The sequence below is a fragment of the Natrix helvetica genome (genome assembly GCF_964273705.1).
Source record: "Natrix helvetica genome assembly, chromosome: 2".
Classification (NCBI taxonomy): Eukaryota; Metazoa; Chordata; class Lepidosauria; order Squamata; family Natricidae; genus Natrix; species Natrix helvetica.
This window is the reverse complement of record NC_138552.1, coordinates 33,883,101-33,901,182: the sequence shown is the minus strand read 5'-3', so window position 1 is coordinate 33,901,182 and position 18,082 is coordinate 33,883,101. Positions and strand designations below refer to the sequence as shown.

The 18,082-nt window shown below is 38.4% G+C and overlaps 1 protein-coding gene across 3 annotated transcripts in view; it reads left to right on the top strand.

Moving 5' to 3' along the window:
- CMYA5 (cardiomyopathy associated 5) overlaps positions 1-18,082 on the top strand; it is an 80,540-nt gene that overhangs the window by 3,160 nt on the left and 59,298 nt on the right. For all 3 annotated transcript variants that reach the window (XR_014174624.1, XM_081944108.1, XM_081944109.1), the window contains exon 2: positions 4,759-15,184. Coding sequence is in view for 2 of the 3 variants with exons in the window: in XM_081944108.1 (XP_081800234.1) it covers positions 4,759-15,184 (10,426 nt within the window). In the remaining variant the exon portion in view is untranslated. The remainder of the gene's footprint in view (positions 1-4,758; positions 15,185-18,082) is intronic.

Genomic DNA, 18,082 nt, shown 5'->3' with positions numbered 1-18,082 from the left:
TTACAAACATGAACCTGCTGATGTTTTCTCTGTGTAGGAAAGCTTCAATTTGAGAAGGAAGGTTGCCTCTTAGAGCATGATGGTGGAAACTGATAGGGAATTTGGCAAGCTGCCCACACTGTTCTCTTCACATTCTCCGGCACTGTAGTTTTACTATCCTAGCACATAACTAACTCAGTCATTGATGGATTGTGGATCCAATCCAGTGGTGGGTTTCAATTTTTTTAGAACCTCTTCTGTAGGTGTAGCCTGCTTCATGGGTGTGGCTTGCTGGCCATGTGACTGGGTGGGAGTGGCTTGCCAGCCATGTAACTGAGTGGGAGTGGCTTGGCAGTCATGTGACTGAGTGGGCGTTGCCAACTTGTAAAATATGGTAAAACTCACTTAACAACGCTCTTGCTTAGCAACCAAAATGTTGGCTCAGAAACTCTGGCATTTGAAGCACGCAAGTCTTAAAGCTTTCAAGTTACAAGACCCTTGTACCCCTAACCCTTTAGAAAAAACAACCCCAGGGGTGTTCAAACTTGACAGCTTTAAGACTTGTGGACTTCAACTCCCAGAATTCCTCCTCCAGTCATGTTGACTCAGGAACTCTGGCATTGAAGTGTGCAAATCTTAAAGCTGTCAAGTTACAAGACTCTTGCACTCCTAACCCTTAAAAAAAACTCAGGGATGTTCAAACTTGACAGCTTTAAGACTTTAAGGTTTAGATAGAATTCTTAGAGGCGGGCGGCGTGATTGGTAGCCAGCCAATCAGTGAGCAGTGGGCAGGCTAGCATGGTGCGGATGGGCGGGGGGAGAGAGCTGGAACCGGTTCTAAATGGCATGGTAGATTTGTGGAACCTCTTCTATAGAAGAGGTTAGAACTGGCAGGATCCCACCCCTGATCCAATCCCATTGACGGATTGTGGATCTAATCCCAACTTTGAAGAAACTGCTTTATTCTTTTGTAGATGCTTGCCTCCCTCCTAAGTGTCAAGGATACCCAGTTCCATATAATTGTCCGCTGGGAAGTTTGGCTCATTTAAAATTGAAAAGAGGACATCTGCCAGGGTAGCCACTTTGATAGTAGTTAAGACCCACACTAAAACCCAGGAAACTGTGAATTGAGTAAGGTATGTTTCCCGTTTTGAGTTACTTATAAAGGTATAAAAGCAACATAATTATTAATTAGTTAAGTTAATAAATAAAATAGCCTGAAGATGATAGAGTGCAGTGGGGGTGGTCAATCTGTATGACAGAGAGCACCACCTTAGAAAGTATGAAGATTTGCTGCTATTATTGTACTTAGTCCATATTTCTTCTAATTAAGCCAGCATTATTTCATTATTGTGGAAATAAAAGGCAGGAGTCCAGGTGCAGCATCTTTCTGCTTCTATTCCTCATTAAAATAAATCTGAAACTCTAAAGCAGACCCCCAGTATAATTGTACAAAGCTCCAAATCAAGCTGGGAAACTTGCCTGCTTTTCTTGTGAAACTAAAGCTAACAGAAGACATATCAAAAAGCTGCCAGGATGGAGAGAATCACACATGTTGTGTGTATTTGTAATAATCTATAGACTTTTAATTTTTTAATTTTTTTAACCAAGAACAATGTATTGGAGAGCAGAAAAGCAGCACCTTGTAGAGCCTATTAGTGATACTTGTCCTAGCTTTGTCTTTAAAGTGGACTCAAGGAGGACTGAATGAGAGGATATGTTCAATCTGTGTATTTCCTAAGATGTCTTGAAGCAATGATATGGCAACAGCTAGTATATTGCTGCTACCTGTTTCTGCCTCAGATATATATATATAGGAAGACACTGATCATACTTTTTGGATAATTCCCTGCAAACCAGGATTTAACTTCTATATTTAAATATCTCCTGATAGATACCATGGATTACTGGTATCCATTTGAATTCACCTCTCTTTTGTTTTAAACCAAAGTGGCAAATTGGAGGATTACCAAGCAATTTCTTCAATTGTTTTGTCTATGATGACTTCCATCATAGGAGGTGCAGGTCCAATTGGGCATCATCAAGCAGAACCTCTCCACTGACCATACTAAGCTGTTCCATGGTTTCAGATCATGAAAAATGGTGCTGAAGCATCAGCATTTTTGCTACAACACCATCTGTCATAGGGTGGTTAGATTTGTTACTGAGGAGAATGCCTGCCTGGCTCCACTTATCAATTCCTGGTTTCCTGATGTGGTAGCTGGATGGTGTGATTATATAAAGGAAGTATGGAAGGCATGACAGCAAAAGTCATGCTTGGAAGGCAAGTTTCGTCTCCATGAAGAGTACAAGGTTGTAATATAATCTCTTTTTCTTTTTTCACAGGAGGGGGAGGGACTTGTTTGGCAGCCTAATTTGGAAGGGCAAAAAGAGGCTTACCCTAGTGCAGGCAGTGATTGGCTAAAAGTTTTCAGAGCTTTGCTATTGGCCAGGAAGTGCAAGTACTCATTGGCTGTTAGTTTTAAATGAATTTTACGGACTCACAAACAAGTAAATATGTGTGCTTGAATTGGATCTTTTTTTCAGATCTAGAAATAGTCACAACAACTAGTCAATCTCTGCTGTATTTTCGTTATGGAATTTATACGACAAATGAAAGAAATACTAGAATCTGCCTAAAATATAAAGTTCCAGACAATTTTTCCCATTTCCTACTCCTAATTAATTTTTAATTCAGACCACATTGTTTGTAACACTGAAAAGATTAATATTTGTATCTTTTCCTTTTCAGTATTATATTGGTTACAATAGACCCATGAACATACATAATCGCACATGTACATACACCCACATCACACACACAGAGGTTGTTTTTTTGTTTAACTCTAACAAACTCTCACTCAGTCCCCTCAAATAAATTAATGTAGCAAGATAAAAAGATTTGAGGTGGCAATCTGATGGTACCAGCTTCTTGAGTTGTGAAGTCTTCAAGTTCAATTTTTGCTAAAAGAAATATGGGCAAATAGAATAGCATTTAAAAAAAAGTTTATTGTGTTACATAAACTACAAGGTTTCAAAACAAAGATTTGGACTAGAACACTAAATAATATCCAATTGTGAAATGTGGGACAGTCTGCTCTATCATTTGAATGAATTGCTTTCAGAATAAGAATACTAGCCTGGAGTTGACCTTAATAACATCAAGGGGAGAAATCTGCATATTAAAAGGAATTTTTAAAATATAGATAAATTGAAATAACCTATTTGTGGGGGAAAACAAGTGTCTTATGGATTGGCTGATTAATATAATCATATTCTAAGTTGTCAGCTATGGTTCAATTTGACTAAAAATGCATCCTGCAAAAAAACTAGAACATGACTCATGGTGTGAGAAAGTATAATGAAGGTCAGTTCTCCATTTATAGTTAGGAATATAATCTTCCAGAAACAACAGGCCTTTGTAGGTGCTGTTTGCCAACAGAATAAACTTTACAATGTAATGTGACTGAGCTAGGGAACCTCTATGCCTTTATATCCATTTTAGAAACACGAGAAATGAGTTTTGATCTAGAATTACTTAAGCTAGTTACCATATTTTTCAAAGACAATGTGCCTGTTTTACATAGTCTTGGTAAAAAGAAAAATTGAAAATATTTTTTATAGTTTTTCATAAATGTTATTCCTTTGATTAGGAATACTCAGGACCACTGAGTAACATTGTTTGGTTCCATGGTACATCAGACTCCTTAGTAATAATGGCTATTGCTATTAGTAATTAGTAATATTCTTAACTCATCGAAGGCTAATGAAAGTATGAGAAAGATACCAGGAACTTGGAAGAAGTTTTGGTATTTCATATACCTTTAAAAACTCTACTTTTTTTTTGAACTAAGCCAGCAAGATCAAAATTTTCAGCATATTACAGCCTTTAAAAGATTTTGGTTTCAAAGACTTCTAAGTACAAAATAGCCCATTCTGAACCCAAATTAGCTTCTTGAAGCTGGAAACACCTATTCCTAATTTATTGGAAATGGTCAACAAATTTCTGACCTTAATAAAAGTATTAGCTGAAAATATTTCAAATTTGCAACATTTTCACACATTTCTATAGCAGACATTATTTAAATAATGTCGAGTCCCTTTTTGGGAGAGGGGGTGGTCTAAAAATCTAAGAAATAAATAAATAAATAAATAAATAAAGCATGGTCTTTGTGAATGGTGAGAAAAGAATGACCAGTTCTCAGGGCAAAGTTATTACCAGTAATTTTGTCAATAACCCACAACTACTTAGCTTCAACCATCCACCTATGAAACACAGGGGAAGGCTGAAAGAAGAAGCAATACATTTAAATTGTTTGGGGTGTAAGAAAGGAACTCTCTCATTGATAGAGGCCAATCAGCTAGTCAATGTAGTTTCTTCCAGTTTGGCAAATAAATACTTATCTAACACACACCACACTATGTGTTTAAGAGACTTATTTGCCTAGCAGCCAAGTTAAGCTGTGTAAAGTCAAGAGGCTGAAACTTACTGCTGAAACCCGCCACACAGAGCATAAATATATCCCCCTCTTTCTTACACATATACAAATTCATAATCAATTTTGGATTATTAGGACAACTTTTTCTCCTGTCTTAAATTATCTTAAGAGTATCGTATAACAGTAGTCCAACATTGCATTCTTATGGTAAGGAAGATTTTCAGTCCCAATACTGTCTCATGAAACAGATTTAAGACTTTGAAAAATATAATATTTATATATTTTATTATTCTTGTGTTTATTAAAGAATGTTATAGTTTCTTACTATTTGTTTCTTTAGCAGTTTTAAAAAACATAGCCAGAAGGAAGAGATGAAATCCAAGTTGTCTGATGCCATGGAGGCCGTTCAAAGTGAAGAAAGTAGCTTAACATGGGAGACCAACTCAAGTAGATGTTCCACATCCCATGCCTCAGAAGCCAGCGTTACATCTGGGGTATACAGTATGGAAAACTCATATCCAGATTGTTCTCCGGGGAAAGTTACTTTCCTGAAGGAAGAGAGAAAGACTACGCAGGAAAAAACGAGCAATTTGACCCATCAGACGTTAAATGAGACGACCGAACCAGACAGCCAAGAATGTGATTTTTGTCAGACGCCAGTGCTGAGAAAAGCTGAAGAAAGTGAGTTTGATCCATCTGATCCACAATCATGGCCCTCTCAAGTACAACCTTCTAAGATTAAAGACTATTTGGTTCAAATAACACAGGAAGTGACCTCTGGGCCAGAGGAGAAAGAAAATACTTTGATGAGAAAAGGGGAGTTGCCTATCAAAGGAACAGTAAGAGCCAGGATTCTTCAAATCACTGCTGTATTGGAAGAAAGGCATAAAAAGGTTTTCCGAAGGATAAACAATCAAGATATGCCTCCCCCCTCAGAGGTGATCAGGAAGCCCAGAGAACCACCCAAAGTTTTCTCCAGACGAGGCATATCTGTATCTTTACGGCACATTGAGCCAAACGCCACAGAGAAGAATAACAAGAAGGAAGTTCTGAGTTATAATCTCAGACACGTAGAGGCAAAAAGTTCAAAGTCTGCACTTTACAGTAAAGAGGAGAGGAAACCACAGCATTTGTTTCTCCCTAAAACACAAAAGAAGCCTTTAGAAAAGTCACCAAAAATGTCAACACACCTTGATGACAAAGCAAAGAAGCAAGACACTAAACAGTATTCACCTGCAATTCATCCCTCCCTTCCAGAACTGATTCAACCAGCTGACAAAATGGAAGAAAAGGAAAAACGGTCCATTTCTCCAAATAGTTCAAATACTGCACTGGAAAAATCATTCAACTTTGTTGGTGAAAAAAAGGAAGTTCAGGATCATACACCAATGACCTTCGGAGTTTCTGATTTATTAAAAGAAGTGAGGTCACCATCAGAGAATCAAATAACTCAGCCTTGTTCCCCAGTTCCTGTTGAACCACTTCCTTATGTTGAATCAGAAATAGAAAATCAATCTGACTCATTTAGAACATTGTTGTCAGAAACTTCGATTCAACATGTACAGAACCATCATAATATTGCAGCTACTCCCTGTGAACCTGAAAGTTGTAACTTCACTGACGTTAGAACTCAATCTATGGAATCTACAATTCCTTCAAGACTGGAGATCAAAGATGCATCCTTAGTGCAGTCTGTTGAAGAAGCAGAGAAGCAAGAGGTTTCTCTTCATTCAACTGAAATTGCAGATGCTAACCCTGAGATGGCAAAATTACCATCATTTGTTAGAAAAACAGAAAAGCAAGAGAAAGAAAAATTATCAAAGGAATCTTCAGACGAAGCAATGATGCCGAAGCAATGTACTGTGCTTTTACAAACAAAATCAGACCAGCTACCATTGTCTTTGGTTCAGGAATCAGAAGCTCAAGAAACTGAATCTACATCAGATTTAGCAGTCATGAATGCTGAACCTGAAGTGATTGATTTCGCTGAAATTAGAAATCAAACTATGGACTCCACAATTCCTTCAGGAATGGAAGTCAGTGGTACATCCTTGGAGTTTTCAGTTGAAGAAGCAGAGAAACAAGAGGTTCCTCTTTATTCAACTGGAACCAAAGACACCATCCCTGAGAAGGCAAGATTACCATCTTCTGTTAAAGAAGGAGAAAAGCAAGAAGAAGAACTTTTGGCAGAGCAATATTCAGAAAAAGAGCAGTTGCAGGATAAAGCAACTACACCTTTTGAAACAAAGTTAAATAAGCTACCCTTGTTTGGGTGTTTGGACTACAAGTCTGAAGCTCACGAAACTGAACCTGCAACTCACTTAGCACCAAGGCATGGTGAATCTATAACATCTGATTTTGTTGAAGTTAGAAATCAAGCTATGGACTCTGCAGTTCCTTCAGAAATGGAAGTCAGTGGTACACCCTTTGAGCATTCAGTTAAAGACGCAGACAAGGAAGCAATTACTCTTTATTCATCTGAAACGAAAGACGAAAAAGCAAGGTTACCATCTTCTGATAAAGAAAGAGAAAAGCAAGAAGAAGAAGAACAGCCGGCAGGGCAATATTCAGAAAAAGAAAGATTACAGGACAAATTAACTGCACCTTTTGAAACAAAGCCAGGCCAACTCCTTTTGTTTGGCTGTCAAGACGATAACTCTGAAGATGATAAAACTGAACCTGTATCTGATTTAGCAGCTATAGGTGAGGAGCCTGAAGTGTCAGAAATACTTGGCATTAGAAATCAAGCGATGGAATTCAACATTTCTTCACAAATGGAAGTGGAAGGTGAGCCCTTGGAGCCTTCTGCTGGAGAAGCCAAGAAACAAGAAGTTCCCCCTTATTCAACTAAAACCAGATATGCCATCTCTGAGAAGGCAAGATTACCATCTTCTGTTAAAGAAGGAGAAAAGCAAGAAGAAGAACTTTTGGCAGAGCAATATTCAGAAAAAGAGCAGTTAGAGGATAAAATAACTACATCTTTTGAAACAAAGTTAAATCAGCTACCCTTGTTTGGGTATTTGGACCACAAGTCTGAAGCTCACGAAACTGAACCTGCAACTCACTTAGCACCAAGGCATGGTGAATCTATAACATCTGATTTTGCTGAAGTTGGAAATCAAGCTATGGACTCTGCAGTTCCTTCAGAAATGGAAGTCAGTGGTACACCCTTTGAGCATTCAGTTAAAGACGCAGACAAGGAAGCAATTACTCTTTATTCAACTGAAACGAAAGACGAAAAAGCAAAGTTACCATCTTCTGATAAAGAAAGAGAAAAGCAAGAAGAAGAAGAACAGCCGGCAGGGCAATATTCAGAAAAAGAAAGATTACAGGACAAATTAACTGCACCTTTTGAAACAAAGCCAGGCCAACTCCTTTTGTTTGGCTGTCAAGACGATAACTCTGAAGATGATAAAACTGAACCTGTATCTGATTTAGCAGCTATAGGTGAGGAGCCTGAAGTGTCAGAAATACTTGGCATTAGAAATCAAGCTAAGGAATTCAACATTTCTTCACAAATGGAAGTGGAAGGTGAGCCCTTGGAGCCTTCTGCTGGAGAAGCCGAGAAGCAAGAAGTTCCACATTCAACTAAAACCAAACATGCCGTCTCTGAGAAGGCAAGATTACCATCTTCTGTTAAAGAAGAAAAAAAGCAAGAAGAAGAACTTTTGGCAGAGCAATATTCAGAAAAAGAGCAGTTAGAGGATAAAGCAACTACACCTTTTGAAACAAAGTTAAATCAGCTACCCTTGTTTGGGTGTTTGGACTACAAGTCTGAAGCTCACGAAACTGAACCTGCAACTCACTTAGCACCAAGGCATGGTGAATCTGCAACATCTGATTTTGCTGAAGTTAGAAATCAAGCTATGGACTCTGCAGTTCCTTCAGAAATGGAAGTCAGTGGTACACCCTTTGAGCATTCAGTTAAAGACGCAGACAAGGAAGCAATTACTCTTTATTCAACTGAAACGAAAGATGAAAAAGCAAGGTTACCATCTTCTGATAAAGAAAGAGAAAAGCAAGAAGAAGAAGAACAGCCGGCAGGGCAATATTCAGAAAAAGAAAGATTACAGGACAAATTAACTGCACCTTTTGAAACAAAGCCAGGCCAACTCCTTTTGTTTGGCTGTCAAGACGATAACTCTGAAGATGATAAAACTGAACCTGTATCTGATTTAGCAGCTATAGGTGAGGAGCCTGAAGTGTCAGAAATACTTGGCATTAGAAATCAAGCGATGGAATTCAACATTTCTTCACAAATGGAAGTGGAAGGTGAGCCCTTGGAGCCTTCTGCTGGAGAAGCCGAGAAGCAAGAAGTTTCTCATTCAACTAAAACCAAACATGCCGTCTCTGAAAAGGCAAGATTACCATCTTCTGTTAAAGAAGAAAAAAAGCAAGAAGAGGAACAGCTGGCAGGGCAATATTCAGAAAAGGAACAGTTAGAGGACGAATTAATTACACCTTTTGAAACAAATTCAGACCAACTACCCTTGTTTAGGTGCCCAGACCACAAATCTGAAGCTCATGAACCTGAACCTGCATCTCATTTAGCAGCATCTGAAGTGTCTGACTTCGCTGAAATTAGAAATCAAACTATGGAATCCACAATTCCGCTTCAAATGGAAGTCAAAGGTGCATCTTTGGAGCACTCTTTTGGAGCGGAGTTTTCTTTTGATTCAGCTGAAACCAAAAGTGTCGTCCCTGAAAAATCAAAATTACCATCTTCTGTTAAAGAAGCAGAAAGGGAAGGAAAAGAACAGCTGGCAGAGGAATATAAAGAAAAGGAACAATTACAGAATAAATTAACTACACCTTTTGAAAGAAAGAGAGAACAGCTACCCGTGTTTAAGTGTTTGGAACACACATCCAAAGTTCATGAATCTGAACCCATATTTGATGGTGAATCTGAAGTGTGTGATTTAGCTGAAATTAGAAATCAGACTATGGAATTTGCAATTCCTTCAGGAATGGAAGACAGTGGTGCACCCTTGGAGCATTCTGTTGGAGAAACAGAAAAGCCAACAGCCCCTCTTTATTTAACTGAAATCGAAGAGGCAATCCCTGAAAAGGCAAGATTTTCATATCCTGTTAGAGAAGGAGAAGAGCAAGACATGGAACAGTTGTCAGACAAAACAAAGATGGAGGATCAATTCACTCTGCTTTCCCAAAGAAAGTCAGGCTACCTTCCCTTGGTCCACAAATCAGAAGGTGAAGAAACTGAACTTGAACCTGATCTAGCTTCCACAACACAGGAAATCCATAACGCTGTGGAAGAACCCATCGGACTTTCAGAGTCTTCTTATACTACGGCTAAAGAAGAAGCTGCAGAAGAAGAAATATTGAAATCAGACTTGCCAAGACAAGCTGCTGAGACTCGGCCATCTCTGACCACTATCTCAGAAGGAAAACATGTAAGAGGCAAAACAGATACTCCACTTGCCGCAGCAGAATCTTTGGGTCCAGATTCCACACTCTCAGATACAAATGCACAGGAGGGAAAGGCTCAACAACACTCTACAGCACCAGCACAGTCAGAACCAGAACATCTTGTGATTTCCAAATCCATCAAGGCACCATATGAACCTGATGAGATATTGCTTCTCAGTGACAAAGTTACTGAGCCAGTCAGCTCATCAGAACAGTTGCTATCCACTCCATCTTTTCTTATTGCCAGTGTGGAAATGCATGGGACAGAGCCACCCTCACTAAAGACTACTGCACCATTGTTTGAACAGCCAGATTCTAATATACCCTGCCTGCCTCAGCAAATGAAAAAACAAAGCAATTGGTCTGATTCTACTGAATTAACTTCTGGAATAGCAGAAGTATCATTTTCTACTGGGTCTTTCCAAAATGCTGAAACAACAAAGGAAGAAAATCCATCCTTGTCATCTACAGAGGGCCTAGCAAAAGAATTAGTATCTAACTCAAGGGAGACCGAAATTGACATAGGTACAAAAACAGGGCAACTTTCCCCCACTGTAACAGTACAACACCCAGGTGAAGCACCTGTCCAAATGCAAGCATTGAATTCAGAAAATCAGCTGCACCCCACTATAAAAGCACAGTCAGATGCTGAAAAACAAGCTAAATCCTCTTGTGAAACAAGGGAAGATCAACCGAAGCAACCATTGGAATCTGAATCAAGGGAGCATTTTATACAGCAGAATTCTACTGTTTCATCCCTGTTGGAAGGAACAACTGCTTTGCATTCTGTCAATGAAATGCATAAGGAAATTATGCAACCTGATAAACCTATCATCAAGCTGTTGCAACCTGATTCATTATATCCTGGTTTTGAGTCACCACAGACAGATGATGTTCAGCAGCAAACTCTTTGGCATTTATCACAAACACTCCTACCCGTAGAAGTGGATACAAAGCAATTAGGAGAAGAAAAGGAGATCAATGGGACCCAGCCTCCTTTGCCCCCAACTAGGCAGGCTTTATCTCAGTCAGTTTATTTAACATATGTGCAAGAAAATCAAGGTATTTCAGGAACTGCAGCCAAAGATCCTGAATTTTTAAGCATGCAACTCAATAAAGCTGATGCAGAGCACTATGGCACTGTTGATCCAGAATCAAAGCACCTGGCAAAACATCCTGTTGAACTTATAACTGCACAATCTGAGACTCTTTCCACAACTGAGATGCCTGAATTGGGAAAACATTTAGATGTATCCGTTCCCATTTCAAGCTCAGAAGGAGAAGGCCTTCAAATGCCTGTATCTGTGACAGCAGAATCAGAAGATGAACAGCCAATATCATCTAAAAAAGATAGGGAAGAAACGGAATGCAGTGCACCCATAATTCCAACATCTAAATTAAAAGGTTCTGCTTCAGAAATGCAGGGAAATAAAAATGATTTGTCTAAGACATTAAATGAGGCATCTGGATCACCACCATTAATTTTATCATTTGTCCCTGATAAAATAAAGCCTCAGGCAATATTTACCAAGTCAGTAGTAAGTTCACTACCAGCTTCACAGCAATCCAATGCTGTTTCTTCAGAACTTATGGACAAAATTGAAATAGAAAAAAATAATGTCTCTGTCCCTGAGTTTCAAGATTTACCGTTCCTTACAACTTCCTCTGTAGAGGAGGTCAGCAAAGAACCACTGCATTCATCCATGGCCACAAAAACTGTGTCTGAGGAATCCAGATCCCTTCTAGATGATGCTACATCTGAAGAAATAAGTGAACAGCCTCCTGTTTCAGCAGCACAGCCTGCAGAATATGTTTTTGTTGAACCTATTTCATCTTGTTCTGTTCCTGAAAAAGAGAAACAAGTGCAGCCTCATTCAACTTTCAACAAAGAACCAATGGATGTGGCTGTTAGGAAAACAAATGTGGAAGAAACTCAGTTTCATTTGCTTGTTACTCAACATTCTGAAACCAAGAACCAGGATAGCAAGCTATATAGCCCTGTGGTATTGCAATCAGAGCTGGAAGGTCTCACTTCATTGAATTCCACTGAACAAAAACCCAAGCAAGAAACTGCTTTATATTCACCTCCCATCTTGCCTCAAGGAATATTATATTGCCATGAAGAAAAAGAAGACCAAAAACGAAGAACTTCTGAGACCGAATGTTCCAAAGATCAGGATGCACCATTGAAAGATGACAATTTGTTGCAACCAGTTAAAGAATCACAGCTGGAAGAAATTCAGCTTTACTGTTCTGCAACTCTTGAAGATTCATCCCGATTGGCTGATATGAAACCCCAAGAACAAGAGGATTATCTGCCTAAAACTGAGGAGATAGATTCTGGTGTTTCGGTATTATCACAGTTGATGGATGATGCCAAAAAAGAAGAAATGCAGATAACGTGGTCTGAAGCGGCTCAAATAGAAGGTAAAACATCTGTTTTGTTAGAAAACGAAATGAAACCTGATCTGCATCCATCATTCACTGCATCTCTGGATACTAAACAGTTAGATTTTTCTTATTCAAAACAACCAGAACTTTATTCATTTGAGGAACAAAATCAGACTTCTGAACAAGAACCACACATTTCATCTCTTTTCACTAAGAAAGTGAAAGAGCCAGAAGATAATTCATATCCTTCTTTAGTCTCAACATCTTTATTGAGCCCATCCAACTCTGCTACATTGAACCCCGAAAAGAAACATGAAACTCAGCCTTGTACAACTGTAATAACAAAGGAGATGCCAGAAGAACCCATGTCCATTGCTGCTTTCCTTCTTTCTGAGGCAAAGACAATAAAAACCTTTTCCCCACAAATCTCAGAAAAAGAGAATTTAGAAACTCAAGCTCCTTTTGGGGATGCTGACTCAATAAATGGTTCAACTGCCCTTTCTGAGAAAAATGCAATGGCAGAGAGGAAAACTGAGTTTTCTCCAAGACATTTTGAATCAGAACCCCAGGTAGACAGAGTCATTAGTAGTACAGAACATCTTTCAAAAGCAGAAGAAACAAAACAGTTGCCTACCATGGAGGATACTTTGAAAGTGCCAGAAAACTGTTTCAGTAAAGAAAAGGAATTCAAAGATCAACAGAAATTGAGAGAAGAAGCCTTACCAGCTCCTAATCTTGATCAAAGAAAAGACATAGTTAATATTTCTGAAAGTGGCGAAGTTGTGAAAACTAATGTTCCTCTCATTTCTTCTGTTGATAGAAAAAAGCTTATACCAGAGGCAGTAGAAACCATTTCATTGTTGGAAACAAAAGCATGTAATGATCCTAGAGATGTGGTTGTTGATAAGGAACCTTCAGTCTACAAACCAAATAAACAATATACAGAGGACTTAAAGGTAGATCACCATGAAATGACAGAAAATGAATCAAAGGAAATTGAAAAAGGGAAGAGTATTAAGGAAAGCAGAGAAATGGAAGAGGTTTCTGTTATTCCAGGGAGCAAGGATGATAATGTTTTTAATAATGCCAATATTGATTATGTCAGAAAGGATACTTTGATTGAAAATACATCCTTCACCCAAATAGAAAAAGAAAAGTCTATTCAGGACACAGAGAGGCCATTTGATGATATAGATAAACAATATGTGGAAGTGGCATATCCAGCAGCAAAATCAAAGAATATTGTGGAACTGTCTTTATTAGAAAGACAATTAAATGAAGCCCCTAATGGATTGATAGAAAAACAAAATGCAACAGCTGCCCATCAAGACATTTCAAAAACAGCAAATGAAAATAAAACGATTGAAGCTGTTAGGGATGATGATAAAAGCAGAGAGCACGAGTTTAACTTAGCAAACACTAATGCAGTCTTATTTAATACTGAGAAAGATGAGTTATCTCAGTCTCCAGCCGCTTCCTTGCCAATAACTGTAATAGAATCTGAGGTTCTAGAGATGCCATCTGCCTTGGCACTTTTATGTAAAGATTTCTATGAAGAAGCAGTAGGTGATTCTAAAAAAGATAACCACAAATGTAAAGAAGTGAAGGATATTGATCTGTCTTTTCATATCAGAGATCGTATTCCAGATGATGGGATTGAAGCGCATCTGGAGAAGGAAATTCCTAGAGATTACACCCCAAATAATGTGGAAGAATCCAAGAACGAAGACATTTTGAATGGTCAGTCTTTTAAAGAGGAAACTGTAACCCAACCAAAAGTCACAGAAGATGCTTACGAACCAAATGGAAAAAAGAATGAATCTGCAGATATGCAACCTGGTCCATCTGCCCAAGTGGAGGAATGTCTGAGTGATACACTTACAAATGGGGTAACTGAGATTGTGAGTGACATAAACATTAGGATTTGTCAGCCAACACATGCAATTCCTTTCGGAAGAGAGTTCTATAGCTCAGGAGCCAGCAATGATGACAGTAGTCAGAGAAGAGAAGAAGAATCCTTATCTGATGACACAGGCCAGCAGGTACCAGAAGAAACAAGTGACGAAGAGAACAGTCCAATACTTGATTATGCAGCAACTATATATCAGACTGAATTATCTGGGCAAGATGGATCAAGTAATGATGCTGGATATGCAACCATCCAAAACCAACAGTCTGAAATAAAAGAAGTTCATGGAACGGATGAGGGTGAACTTGTAAAGATTGCAGAAAAAAATGCACAGTCTCTTGAAGGATTAGGCCAGGCTGAGAGGAAAGAGGAAAGACAATTAGAAGATACATATATTTTCGTTGAGCCCCCAGTGCAAGATACAAAGGTTTTAGATCACAAAGATCTTCCATGTTTGGACACTGAAGTACAAAAACTGGAGAGCGGAATTGGAGAAAATAGTGCCCAGCATCCAATGCAGTATGACACACCAGACCAGTTAGCAGCAGGAGTAAAATCTGATAAACAAATTGGGGAAGTTGACTATTCACTTTTGTCACATGATTTTGATACCTACCCATTATACTCAATAAAAGAGGAAGAGGACAGTGACATTGATGAAGATCTAGCTGAGCTCTTAAACTACGAAGTGGTGACCCATGATGATGTCTTTCAGGAGGAAATCTCTTCAGAAATAGCTCATGAAGAATTGCTTTTTGATGATAAAGATTCCCTAGATGGCATTAGTGATACTTACGAATTTGTGAATGAAGGAGAGGCAAAAACGTACGCTGAAGAAAAGGCGACTGAATCGCTTGATCTTGAAATGCTACAAAGAAAAGTACCAGAATATGAATTTCTACAGAAAGAAGTTGATCAAGCCCATTTGGATTCCTACTGCTACCAGTGCAAATGTCCCATCTCCTCTGAGGATAAGCTTTTTGAGGAGCATAAAGACCATAATGTAGCTGACTTGGGTACAGCTGTGACTGTGTTAAAGGTAAGACATGAAAAGCATGCAGTTATACTGCTCTTTGTTCTCACTGACAAATGTTAGTGTTTAATTAAAATAGACAAAAGCAGCAATATATACCTAGTGCCCTCTAGATGTTTTGACCCTTAAGGCTGCAGACAATATGGCCCTTTGCAATGTATTGAGGTAAAGAAAATCTGAAGGAATCAACATTCCTGCAAGATGAAGAAAGCAAACACTTATCAGTAATATAAGACAAGCTCTTATGTTATATAAGACATGCTTATAGTTGGTTTAGAGGAATAACAATTCTTCTTAAATGGCTCAAAAGCAAGGGGATATTTCCACAGACATTAATTTTTCCCCAGAAACTTGAAGTTCTCTCTCTTTTTTCTTGAGAAATGAAGACAGGTGAAGAAGACAGGTAGTAATGGGAAACACTACATCTCACAGAATTAGAACCACACCATGCTTTAAAAATAAAATAAAATCAGAAAATCTCAGAATCTGGTCATTAAGTGTTCTATGTAATTTCTGCTGTGATTCTTAGTTTAGAAAGTTGCTTTCCCAGTTGTTTAATTGTTGACCAAAAAATTCCAACCCTTCTCTGAACCTTTTAAACATGGTTTATTTTGGATGGACTACCATTGCACATACTTAGGTATCCCTTGGGAGACACTGGCACTTGTATCCTTTTTACTCTCAAAGGCAGCTCTTCAGAACAGGAAATGGATGGAGAAGATCTTGAAAATCAAAGGCCCTGCCTTGTGCAATTGCTCATGTTTTCTGTTAATGTAAACACAGCCTTTGATACAATCTCAGATGGTTAAGATGCTAACCATATTTATTTTTTAGAAGGGCTGCAGCATAACTGCAGAACATTTCACCCAAAGGTTTGCTATAATTCTATGATTCAGTCAAAAACAAGAGCAAACAAGAATTGTAGCATTTTTTTCATATTCATTTTAAAGATTGTAAAGATCTTTGAGCAGTACAGCAAGGGTTTTCAACAGTGAAGGATGACCACACGGAAAGTCTGTTTCTGCCTGACTGTTGAGATAAATATTGTGAGCATTTCTCTTGAAATGTCTTAAGAATAACAGGAGAAAGAAAGCTTTCTCTCTAAAGGGTTTCCATCTGTAGAATGCAATCCACAGGGAAACCTTCATGACCCAGATTGTTAGGGGCAATATGCTGCCTAATTCTGTAAACCACTTAGAGAGGGCTGTAAAACACTGTGAAGCGGTATATAAGTGCTATTGCTATTGCAATTGCTATCTTCACTTCATTAGTTCGGATGTTAAAATATGATACACCCTCCCTGTCTTTTCCTGGACAAAGCATCATGAGTTTGCTCATAATTTTTTGGATGTTTGGTATGTATGAAAGATACTGTATTATCTATCCATCCATCCTTTTTGTATCTGTAAACTACCCCTGGAGTATGTTTGACTTGGACATTAAATACTATAGTATACTGTAACACAGTGCAATGTAGTTTAACATAGTATAGTAGTGTAATAAAATATGAAAAGTAGAGTAGTGATTCTAGAAGTCCCAAATCAGATGAAAGGTAGGTACTATGTGCAGCATATAATCATATATTTCAGATATATTCTGATTTTATTGCAGAGATATAGTCTTCTTCTTGAATGTTATGAGCCTCCTTCCCTCCCTCCCTCCCTCCCTCCCTTCCTTCCAGTGTTTATGTTTTTTTGCTTAATTTATTAATTTTGAAATAATGTCACCCGAGAAACTGTCTGATTGGCTTAGTTTTATACCCTAAAATAGTTAGAAGCATAACATCACACACTACCAGCAAAAGAACTAAGTCCATGTGAACAGGAAAAGCTTGGACATTTTCAGTTATATATCTTAGTGCTCATTCCTGTCTTAAAGACTGTTTTAAGAGCTTAATGAACTTCTTTAAGAACTGAAATATGAATGGAGGCATAGCTGACACTATGCTCTAAAGCAGTGTTTCTCAACTTTGGCAACTTGAAGATGTCCGGACTTCAACTCCCAGAATTCCCCAGCCAATGCTGGCTAGGGAATTCTGGGAGTTGAAGTCCGGACATCTTCAAGTTGCCAAGGTTGAGAAACACTGCTCTAAAGGTTTGCTGCTGTCCTGGTTTATATAATAGTCTCACAAATTTGATGCCCTAGGGCAGATATAATTCCAAATCATGGGACGTTGGCTAGAATTATGGGAATTGCCCATATAAAACGACCTAGCATGGGACAAGGTAGCTTTTCCATATTACTGTGGTGGACGATAAGCAGCTGCTAAGAATATCAGCAGAATCATAGGCCTTGGAATTGTCCCTAAATTACTTTCTTGAAAGTCAAAGGACCCAAGGACATTCTGTGACATTTGCCTTTGGCCCTGCAATTTAGAAGGAGAGCCAGAAATGAATTCTAGCTCTGTAATAAAATCTCCTTCACGAGTATAGCTCCACCAGGCAGAAAGATCATTTAGACGGCATTTTCTGCTTCATTTCTACTACTGTCTTTATATCTGATCATATCCCTCTGTAAAAAAATGTACAGGTAACTATAACTAACCATTTTAGCTTTTGTCAATTACAGAATGTGCTCTGCATAATAAGCTGCTAAGAGTGGATGGTCTTTAAAATCAAATGTTTCCACTTGAAATATGTATTCGTTGGAATATAACATTGCATTCGGCTGCATGCGTTTTTATAATTCATGGGGTCACATATGCTAATTTCAAAGCCTAATCTTCCTTTTAAGCAAATAGTGATATTTGATTTCCATTAAGGTCAGTTGTCTGCAAATTATTTGGAGACAGAGGGCTAAATATTCTGAAGAAAAGTCAAGGAGGGAACCTGAACCCCCCCCCCCCCAAGCATATTACATGAGTATAGTTTCAATTATTTGAAGTGCAGTTTTGTCACAGCAGCA